The 12,258-nt window shown below is 29.9% G+C and overlaps 1 protein-coding gene across 1 annotated transcript; it reads right to left on the bottom strand.

Moving 5' to 3' along the window:
• Nucleotides 1-4,043: 4,043 nt before the first annotated feature.
• On the bottom strand, nt 4,044-12,033 carry LOC129891550 (serine carboxypeptidase 24-like). The gene is made up of 9 exons (XM_055966947.1): nt 11,619-12,033; nt 8,154-8,261; nt 7,922-8,017; nt 7,466-7,558; nt 7,295-7,380; nt 6,073-6,485; nt 5,160-5,255; nt 4,900-5,005; nt 4,044-4,409 (listed from the first exon to the last, which is right to left on the bottom strand). Exons 1-9 carry the CDS (start codon nt 11,893-11,895, stop codon nt 4,269-4,271), a joined length of 1,416 nt encoding a protein of 471 aa, XP_055822922.1. The 5' UTR covers nt 11,896-12,033; the 3' UTR covers nt 4,044-4,268.
• Nucleotides 12,034-12,258: the final 225 nt, after the last annotated feature.

The raw sequence follows: 12,258 nt of genomic DNA, 5'->3' as shown, positions 1-12,258 counted from the left end.
ATACTTTTGATCAATACTTGTCTCCCTCCATTCAAAAGCATATTACCTTGCCAAGCATTTAACCTTTTGATGACTTTAGCCACAATACTGTCAAAGTAACTAAGACTTTTTGCACTAGTATAAATAGGACATCCAAAGTATGTAAAAGGGAAGCTTTTGTCTAAAAATTAATGCAGGATCTTAATCTATCAATTTTATAAGCACATATTTTAGGAGCAGTGAGGAAAAAACTCTTATCCTTGTTAACCAGTTGGCCAGGCAATCTTTCATAATTTTTAATTTGTTTCATAATGAGCTTAACAGATTTGATTGCTAAAAATCACAATGTCATCCGCATATGCAAGGTGACTAATTTGAGGTCCATTTTTGTGTATGGAGAAAGGAATAAAATTATTATTTTGTAAAAAATTATTGAGAGATCTAGATAGTACCTCAGCAGCAATAATGAACAATGAAGGAGAAATGGGATCACCTTATTTGAGACCATGGGTTAACGTAAAAAACACACGTCTACTATTATTTATAATCACAGAGTACCACACATTAGAAATACTTCTCTAGATTAGATCAATCCAATCATTATTAACGCCAAACTTGTAAAGAACCTTTTTTAAATAGGACCATGACAACCTATCATAAGCTTTCGCCATATCTAACTTTAAAACAATATTACCACCTTTGTTATTTTTTGAGATTCCATGAATGATTTTCTGAGTGAGCATAAAATTGTCAGTGATTAGTCTTCCAGAAACAAAACCACTTTGATTTTCAAAAATGAAATTATTTTAGAGGGGGTTAAACCTGTTTGACAGAATTTTTGAAATAATTTTATTGGTGTAATTGTTCAAGCTAATAGGTCTAAGATCCGCAAAACTACTAGGAGAGTCCACTTTAGGAATCAAAGCAAGGCAACTATGAGTAAAAAAATTAGTCAGACTCCTGCCCTTAAAAAAATCCTGCACAAAAGCAATTATATCAATTTTAATGATATTCCAACAAGTTTGAAAGAATTTACCATTAAAACCATCAGGATCAGCAAAGTTGTCACTACTCATACTGAAGACAACAACTTTGATCTCCTTTTCTTCAGGTATTTTGGTCAGCATGATGTTATCTCATTGGTGATCATTTCAGAAATGCAATCAATCGACCTGTTATGACCTTCTTCATAATTAAGGTTGAAATATTTTTTATAATATTTAATAGCAGCTTTGGCAATATTGTCATCTCCCTGTACCATCTTTCTCTGAGATTTTTGATTCTATGTATATGTAATCTTCTTCTTCTATTTTTGAGCACACTGTTGAAGTACTTGGTATTTTTATCACTATCCTTAAATCAATGTAGCTGAGTTTTCTATCTCATCATAGACTCTTGCATAATCATCCATCTTATGTATTCCGTATAGCCTTTATTTAAATCTTTCCTACCTTGTTCAGTGTTATAATTGATATTAATCTCTTCCAGAAGCTCCATCTTTGCCTCTCACTCATGAACTTGAGTATTAACATCACCAATATTGTGTTTTAATCACTGACTAAGTGTTTTTTCAAGCCTTTTTAGCTTTGATTTGTAGAGTCCACATAGGATTTCCTCTGACCTCCTCATCCCAAGAGTTTTGGACAGTTGTCATAAAATTAGGTTGATCCACTCAAAAGTTGAGGAATTTAAAGTATTTGATGTTGTTCTATTGATCATTGTGGCACTTGAATAGTAAAGGTCTATAGTCAGATCCAGATCTCGATAGGTGTCTTACCCTATTGTGCTAAAATTTAAGGTTTCAGTCATCATTGATTAAAACTCTATTTAGTCTCATCCATATTTTCTTACCAGGCCTCCAATAGTTGCACCAAGTGTATTTAGGGCCAGTAAAACCAATATCATTGAGACCACATGCTTCCATACAATTGATGAAGTCCATACTTTTGTTCGTTCTATGTGGTATGCCTCCTAATTTCTCATCAGGATCCATTACTACATTAAAGTCTCCACCCATACACCAATAACCAGCAATATATGTACTAGTATCCACCACGATGACCCAAAGATCTTCCCTTTTGACTGGTGTACATTTTTCATAAACTGCAGTCACAAAAGTGTCATTATCAGTAGGAGAGTCTTTAAGCTTCAAAGTCAACTATTGATCAGCATTTGCAATAATTTCAGTATGGTCAGAGTGATTCCAGAAGCATCATATTTGGCCATTAGAATTGGACATACAATGTCGGAAGCCTAGATAGCTTTTATAACCATTAATCTTACTCATGTTACTAAATGACTCATATATTGCAATGAAGACCACTTTATTAATATTGACAAGCGTTTGAGTCTATAACATGATTTTTTTTCTCACCCCTCTTATATTCCAGAAGATTGCACTAATCATGAATTAATGAAGGGAGAGGGACACTTTGTCTTTGACCTTTTCCTCCTTTACAAGGTATAGATCTCTTCTTTGTATGCTTTCCTTTCTCTCTTTCTTTGGTTCTGCCTCTTGATTCAGTGGGAATAAATTTTCCTTGACTTTGAGCAGTGTCATGAAGATTTTCACATTCAATAATTGTTTGATATAATGCCAAGTGTGTAAGTGAAAGGGCAAATATGGTAGAAGAACCAATGCTGGAGCTATTGGTAGATCTTCTTCTGGTTTGTAGTTAGGAGACCATTTTTCAACCACATTTGTGCCTCATCGATCTCAATTACGCGTTTAAATCAAACTGATTTGAAGTTCTCTTCATTTGTCAGGTCAATGAAAATATTGTAGTTGTCGAAAACACCAATTTTGGAAGAACCCTTAATTTTGACCTTCTCCTTAAATTGGGATCTGATTTTGTCAATTTGGGATCGGATTTTTGAGAATCTACCCATAATTATGTATCGACACTCATCAGCCATTACTCCATTATACTCAGAAGCTTTGAAGATCACAACTGGCATCCCATTATGAGTGGAGTGTCGAGCTTGGACCTTTTCCCTTTCATGTCGAATTGAAGTCGAAGGATGAGTAAAACATGTTGCTGGAGCAGTAATTGTACTAGAATATGATGATTTTTCTGAGATTCCTTCTGTCATAGCATTTACCCTGCCAAGAGGGTGATTCCCTCCTTGCGGACGCGGCAGAAGATGGCCTCCCAGCGGCTCCATCAAGATGGAGTGTGTTAGTACGCGCTTCTATTAGTCATTAGTGAACGTTAGAAAAGAGGAGAGAGAAGAGAGCATAATTCGTCAGCATTCTAATTGACTTTGTGTGCATGTTCTCTGACAGAAAATGCAAAATAAATTGTTTACTATAAATCTTTGTGTCACACCCTTTCTTAAACTCTGCGCATATCCTTTTTGTCATATCTCTCTCTCCATATATATATATATATATATATAAATTTTGAATCCGTTGAATAAGATTAAAGATTGACTTAGTGACTAACGGGTGCAAAATTCACCTTGAGGTTTTAAGTTTAAAAATATAATGTTTGTTTTGATTGTTATTTAAATTTATTATATTGAATCGTTAAGTCCATCATTATGTAGCGATGAAAAGTCTCATTTTATGTAACCATCGATTTATTGCGACACGTGGTTACTTTTTTCCCGTCATTTTGTATTTATTTATTATCTAATAATCATATATATTTCTATGTATAGTAACTCTATTCCATATTCTACTTGTTTTGTAGATTTATGTAAAGACGAAAATGATACAATCTATCCAGAGTATATTTTTATCAAAACAATACAATACGATAAAATGCAATATATAATCGATACAATACGAAATAATTGTAACATCTATCCAAACAGAGTAATGGTTAGGAGAGAGCTGGAATGAAAGGAAAATATTATTATTATTTTTTTAAAAAAGTAAATTTTTACTTATTTTTTAGTGTTTCGGTAATAAAAAAATAATATCTCAAAAATATTTATTGGGTGTGATGAGGCAGGGGTGGGGAATCAAGGGTAGAAGGGGGTAAGACGGTGAAGGGGTGTAGGATGAGTCGGAAGACAATAAACTTGAAATGTTACCTATGAAGCTTATTTTTGCAATCTTAATAGAAAATTTATGCTAATAAATAATAAATACCAGTTGCCTTGAGAATTCTATATATGGAAAAAATTATGGAAAAATGAGAAATGATCATGAATTTCAAATACACAAATTTCAAATGAATCAACTCTAAATCTAATTTGCAAAACTCCCATAATTTTCATGGGAGCTATAAATTAAAATTGACTTTTTTGCCCCCCCACAGTCTTGATTGAATTTTCTTAATTTATTTTGGTAATTCTTTGCCAGCCAAGAATGACTGGAAAAGAATAAATGCTCTTTTAGGTTGAAATAATGGAACTTCATGGCCAGCTCCTCTAATTGTTGCAAATGTAAGTCCATCATACACCTCTGTCCATCCTCCCACCTACAATATAATGTGATATTCATCTTCAGTATCAGAGACGAATTCAAGATTTAGAGTTTGTTTCGTATGATAGAAGTCATCTTGGCACTAATCAGATGCAAATTCAAGATTTAAAATTTGTTTAGGATGACAGATGTTATCTTGACAATAATCAGATGTGAGTTCAAGATTTAAAGTTTGTTTTGTATAAAAAAAGTAATATTGATGCTAATCAGATGTGAATTCAAAATTTAAAGTTTGTTTCGCATGGTAAAAATAATCTTAGCCCTAATCATAGGCGAATTTAAGATTTAGAGTTTGTTTTATATGACAAATCAAGTCATCTTTCATGAAAAATATTCCTCACATATAAAGAATATTTTCTGGAAAAGTTTTTCAGTATTAAGTGTATATACTATATATACACTTAATCTCTGACTTTTTTTTAGTGTAAAATCTGACTCCTCCACTTACTAAAATACTTAAAATAGAGTATATATTTGTATGTTACCTGATTTCCAGAATACCAAGGATACCATGGAGTTTTAATCTTGAGATTTAGATGGCTTAGAGAGAACCTTGTGGCAGTCACTGGTACAACTGAATCTGTATCCCCACTGCATATAAATTCAAACATAATTAATTAATCTTCAGTCACTGGTACAACTGAACCTTGGAGGTTAATTTTGACTTTTTTTTAGTAGTGTACACATTTATATATCATAAAAACTCTATACAATCTAAGTAGTAGGAGAAATTAATTAGGTTTACCTGAACATCCATATTCTAAGACCAGCAACCATTAGTTTCTTGTATATTGGTAGAATTGAATCATCAGAGTCCTTCCAATTCTTTAACAATATATCACTGTTTTCCCAATGACAAAAAAAAAAACCAAAATTAATTGTCCAAAATCATATAAGGAGACAACAAAATAGTTCTTTAACAAATGCGAGACATTCTAATTACACCCCCTCCCCTAAACATACAAGATTGGACATTTGGAGCGGATGGACAATTTAACACGGGGACCTAACATTAGATGAATCAAGATTTGGAATGAGACATTGTGTCTAATTCAATACTAAAAGTTAGCTCGTGAGATGTAAAATTGTGTAATACCATTTAACGAAGAGATTTATTTTACCAATGGGGGATATTCTAACACGTGTTTCTAACACTAGATAAACCAGGAATTGAGATAAATATGACTCTACTTCCATGTTAAGAAAATGACATTATATCTAATTCAACACCAAAAGTTAATTAACTGGTGAGGCAAAAATTTCCCAATACCATACAACAAGACAACAACTCATCTCCTCAACCAATATATATATGTTGTATTATCGCCGGACTCTATATTAACAACTTACCATGTGTAATTTTACATGTGAGGAGGGTATAATATACGCAGACCTTACTTCTATCTTTGTGGGGGATACTAGAGAAGTTGTTTTCGATAACCCTCAACTCAAAAAGAAAGGTTTTTGAAGTAGGGTTGCAAGAATAATATGATAGCAAAATAGCAAGATATAAAGCAAATGAAACAACAGATATGTAGTAATACACATTGAGGGAAAAAAAAACTACACGATTACTAATATGTATAAATAATTTGTCCAAAACCTAATAAGCAAATAAAGTTTGTGGTCCAAAATTCAGAGAAGTTATAAGTGAGTACCTGCAAGCAGTCCATTTGTATGAAATCCCAGTGATATTAGCATGCATAGCCCTTTGCACATCATGTCTATTAAAATATTCCTCAGCATAATTCTCAGTACATGGGTCATAGCCAGAGAGTTTTCTATGAATAATTGTGTTCTTGAATCTGACATAATTATTATTATTCAAATTTGTTTCATTTTGCACAATTTTGCAATATGGTGTATAAATACTATATTGATCAATGTGACCAAATTCATGGTTCACTGCATAACTCACTGATTCATCACATTTTTTTGATGAATTTTCAGATGTGAAATTGCAAGAATTCATGATTTTCTTGTAAGTTTTGTCTGAAATCATTGAGTGGCTCCACCAATAAGTCACAGTGCCAATTCCATCATATTTGTTATCAGTAACTGCATTTCCTACCTGTGTATCATTTCAATCATCATGAGTATGAAAAACAAATTTTTTTTTATTGTTTTTCGTTTGATGTACGGTATTCATTTTAAATCTAATTAATCAAGAATTGCATCAGGAAGTCCAGCTTTGGAGGATGAAGTCCAGCTTTGGAGGATGAAGTGTTCATATCGAAGGCGACTTAATTCCCAAGGACAAATCCAAAACCTCTCATTAAATTGTTGGGGATAATTGCACTTTTTAGTCCCTCGACTATTGGTAAATTCTTATCTCGGTCCTTGTAATAGTTGGCTAAGCACATCTACTTAACATTCAATTAGTTCACTACTAAAAAAGAGTAAATTTCTGACGGAATCCATCAAATATTTGCTCCTTGAAAACATTCCGATGCACTTTTTATCTGAATTCCCTTAAAGAACGAGCCAATTTTTGATGGAACGTCCGTCAAAAATTAATGATTTTATTATTAGGGATTGAAATACAAGGTTTTGATCCTTTTGTGTAGAGAATATGTGATAATTAGACTATTTATAAAAATATATTATACTCAACTATGGAGAAACAATACGAATTTAACATAACACATACATAGGTTATGAGTTGGTTCAACACTTAATAATTTGATAAGTTTGTAAAGATTCAAAAGCAGATAGATCAACAATGTACATTCCAATTAGTTAAAAGGTTAGATATGTTTGACCATAAATTACAAGGACCAAATTTAGAACTTATTGATACGTGAGGGACTGAAAGCGCAAATCTCCCTTAAATGAAAGAATATGATTTTGTTTTTAATACAATTAGATAAAATTACTCACCATGAATCCTTTGAGATTTATGATTGGATGTGAAGATTTCTTGTTATAATTGTAAATAGCCTGTGCTAATTGAGGAACATAATGCCCTGATAAACCCAAATAAAATGTTAATAGAATTAATTAGGAATAATAGACTAATTTCAATTTTTTTTTTATAAACAAAAAAAATACCTGCATAACTCTCTCCAGCAATATAAAAATCTCTACATTTATATTGTGGAAATCTTGACATCCATCTTGTGAGGAATATTAGTGCATCTTGAGCTGTGCCAAAAAATAAACAGCTCTAAATTAAGTTAATATGTTAATGATCAATGTATACCGGCTAAAAAAACTAAACTATGAATCCGACAGATTATTCACGTAAGCATCCCTTCTTCTTATATATACTGAAAGTGTAATTTTTTTTTACATTATTATTATAATTTAACATGTAATAGCAGATTACGCATCTTGTTATTTAATTCACTAATCTTAATTATTATTCATGGTACATTCAATCATCTTTCAAGGAGTTGATTGTGCACATATTCATTTAAACTCTTCGTGTATATAAGTTAAAATAAAATTATATATATATATATATATAATAAATATCAAGAAATATTTATTTATTTATTTATTTACCTGTTCTTTTATCCCCAGAATTCTTAAGATCAGAGCTTGTATTTGTATAAGAAAAACCAACACCAGCTGGAGATTCCAAGAAAAGTATATTTGCCACTGCATTTATAACAATCAATCTTTTTTAAAAAAAAAAAATTGTTGGTGAAAGTGAAAAATAAAAAATATATTTTTTGATTAAAATAAAATGGCCCAAGGCCACGTTTAAATAATGATAATAAAAAGAAGATGTTACCTTTATTCCAAGAATATTTGTTTAAATAAAGGGAAGAACCAGTTTTATTAATTCTAAATGGACCAATTTCTTCTGATGCCCCATATGCTACTGATGAACAACCTGGACCTGCATAGTGCAAAAATAATTTCAACTTGATGTGAAGATTTATTAAACAAACAAAAAAAAAACTAAATAGCCGCTCAACGAACTGTTTAAATTAAAAATAAAATTTGTATTTAATCAGATTTCAATACAGATATCAAACGACCAAATGAAAAACCAAAAAATTCAATTCTCAATGTCCATTTTCCAATCTCCTAAAAGAGTTTATATACGGTGATAAACAAGTACTTCTTCTGTTCTAATTTATGTTACATATTATTCTTTTAAATTTCTCCAAAAAGAATATTATTTTTTTATATTTAAAAATTATTTAATTTTAAAATTCTCGTTTTACACTTAATGAGATGATTTTAGTCACGCAAATATCTAAAACTTATTAAATGAAAAATTTAATTAAAAATCTTTTCTTTCATTCTTAAATTTCATATCTAGTCAAACAGTTCCACACACACATAATAGTGAGTAACTACATTAATAGAGGGGTGCCACATACACTAAAAAATAAAATAAAATTGCAAGATGTATTTGCTAAATAGCTCATAACTAACCGTAATACAGATATTTTCGTTGTTTAGCGATAAAAGTTGTTTGTCATTTTCATTTTTGTTTTCAAGTTATTATCTTTTTATCGATGTTCGATATTTATATTTAGACTTGATTAATTATGACTTCATACATTGTAAGAATTATTTCTAAGATGACGCTCTCAATTGAGACTTCTTTTTATTTTGACCTCTAATTTAAACATCATTGTATTTGGATAGGATAAGAAGATGTAGAAAACATATGAATTTCATAAATTCTATACACAACCTTTTAGGAACCACCATTAATTAAACAATCCTCCATAACTCATTATTCACCTACCCATCTTTACCATCATTTATTATTACTACTTTTTTCTCTCTTTATTTTAATTAATTTTCCAACAGTTAGCTTCAATTATTTACTCACAAGACAATGACCCTTTTTTTCCCTCTTTATTTATGGTTTAATAATGATAGCTCACATAAAATTTACCAATGAGAATAGTGTAACTATGATGACCAACACCATTTATTTCTTTTCTTAGTTTCTGAACACACATGCTTCTTGACACTCGATGCTTTAAATTCTCACCATATTATTAAGGTTCTTTTGGTTCGAAGTTCAATATTCATATTCAAATTTTGATTAATTTAAATTTATCTTATATAGTGCTTATTTAAGAAAAAAACATTCCCTAACAAGATTTAATGCTCTTTTTGTCCCAAAAATACTTGTCATGTTTTAATTTTTGAATGTCAAATTATATAATTTTTGATAAGTATTTTAATTCTATCATATATATCTTTAAAAAATTGCAACTTATAATACTTCGAATATATTTTTTTACTATCAAATTTATAATTTTAAAATATTGAATTAATCTAATAAAATTTAACTTCAAAGTTTAGTCAAATTAATTCTTGAATTCTCAAGAAGTAAAATATGACAAATAATATATGACAGATCGAGAGAGTGTATGCATGTATACATAATAATTTCCGATTAAAGGTATTCAATGGACCTCCTTTCGTCTCTATAGTTATGCCACTATTATGATATATTTTAGATCGCAAATTTCAAATATGTGATAGAGAGGATTTTGTTTCTTAATTTGTTTGTGTGAGGCTCTTTTCCTGTGCTAAAAAAACTTACTACTTCCTTAGTCTGGCACCTATTCTGATTTCGAAATTCAAATAAAAAAAATTATCATAATTTTTTTATATATCTTGAATTATCAATTATTATGATTTATAATATATTTTACATATTTTTTAAATATATAAATTTTATTTTAAAAAATAAAAAATTTATTCAAATTTATAATCAAATTAAATTATTTAAATTTTGAAATTTAAATTATATCATGTAAATTGAGAGAAGAAGAGTAATGCTAGAAAATGGAAAGAAAAGTACAAAAAGAGAGAGAAAGGAGTTCTACTTTTTGGTTGAATTTGGATTGTTGTCCTTTGTTTGTTGTATCATAAAATTGTGGAGATAAAGACTAAAAAGCATAGGCTAAATATGCAGCTTTTTGTACACATACAAACAAGGAATAAACTTAGAACAAGAAGGAATAAAAAGAGTGATGATATAAAGGGGACAGTAGGATATCACGAGCACTTATATTTTCCCTCTTGAAAATAATTATTTTTTATTTGATGTTTGATATTTATATTGTAATTTCAATTGATTCAGATATGAGTTGGGTGAGATATATTAAAGAAATATATATATAATATCGGGATATTTTTTTATTCTAAGCTTCAAACCCAAAATCTTTTAAAATTATTAATTAAGGAGGAAGACCTTATTTATTTCATTAGTTAGACCTCAAAATAAATATCGAACATCGAATATAAGTAAAGAAAATATTGTACTTTTTTAAAACTAATAAGTATTAATACATGTAGTTATTTCATCCTATATTACATTTTCAACCTAAACTTACTTTTTTTTAATCAAACGACCCCATCTATGTTTGAACCTTACTCATAAATCATAATTAAGTACATGTATCATATGTGTTGTCCTTATTTCATTATCATTTAACAATTATTGCTTTAATTTTAATTTAGCTTTGACTAAACAGCAATATTTTGCATGGATAATATACTAATGATTTGTTATTAATTATTAAAAGAAAAAACATGAAGATTTATGATTCTTCTTCTTCTTCAACAATTTTCTTGCAACTTTAGATATTTCTTGCCGCTTATTGCTACTATTTTATACATTACAACCAAACGATTTCAGAATTTATATTTAATGAGTTTAATGTTTAAATTTTGATGATTGAATATAAAACTCGTTGTACTTATGAAATTATAGGTCCATAATTAATTATTTAACTTTTACAGTTATTATCACATATATTTTTATGCTCTGATAGAAAACAATATATATATATATATATGTATATATATATATATATATATATATATATATAGTCTCATAATAAGGTGGGTTCTGGGGAATAGAGTGTACATAAACTTTATTCCTATCACATAAAGTTAAACGTAGATAAATTATTTTCGTAAGATCACTGAAAACAACGATAACATATGTAGTCTCACAAGGTGGGGTCTAGAGAAATAGAATGCATGTAGACCTTACATACCATATGAAAGTATAGAAATTATTTTTGAAATACCACTAAAAACAACATAGTCTCATAAGGTGGAGTCTAGGGAATAGAGTGCAATCAAATCTTATTCCTACCACACAAAGATAGTGAAACTATTTTCGTAAGACCCCCGAAAACATGACATATATATAATCTTGAACACGTTTAGCGAAATTTCTTATTATTGAAAAGAAAATTAGAGTACTAACCTCCATTAAGCCAAAGAACAAGAGGCTTTTTCTCAGGATGAGTAGTAGCTTCTGTAAACCAATAAAACAAAGCTCTTCCATGGCCTTCATTGACGGAAACATAGCCGGAAAACTGCGAAAACGTCACCGGAGGTTGTCCCGGAAGTGATGTTATCCTATCAAGTTCTTGTTCTTTTGTTGTTAGAGCAACAACAACATTAATGGTTGAAGATAAAATAATTAGTATTAAAAATTGGCTCAAGAAAAATGGATAATTAGCTCTAATTTGGGATGCCATTGCACTTATTCCCCTCTTTTTTCAATAATATGTATGTCACCTAAATAAAGTAGGAGTATATATACAGGAGAATATATGAAGCTTACTATAATTGTTTTGTTTGTTTGGTTTTGGTTTGGTTTGTAGGGGGTGGAATTGTGTGAGTTAATGAGTGAGGTATAGATAAGCTAATTAATAATGAGTTTTTACCCCACCCCCACCCCCGGCTTACGGTGGTGTTTGGGTGAGTTTGTATGTGACTTGACTAATTTTATGGAGTATTTGTTACCTGTCAGCATGCATTAGTTAGACGTGATATATTCAAAATATGATAAATTCCATTAAGGCAGATGTAGAAGGGGTTGTAAATCGAATGGTACATAA

The sequence above is a fragment of the Solanum dulcamara genome, chromosome 6, assembly GCF_947179165.1.
Source record: "Solanum dulcamara chromosome 6, daSolDulc1.2, whole genome shotgun sequence".
In the NCBI taxonomy this organism is placed as follows: domain Eukaryota; kingdom Viridiplantae; phylum Streptophyta; class Magnoliopsida; order Solanales; family Solanaceae; genus Solanum; species Solanum dulcamara.
The sequence above is the reverse complement of the archived record's forward strand: the minus strand, read 5'-3'. Positions and strand labels throughout refer to the sequence as shown.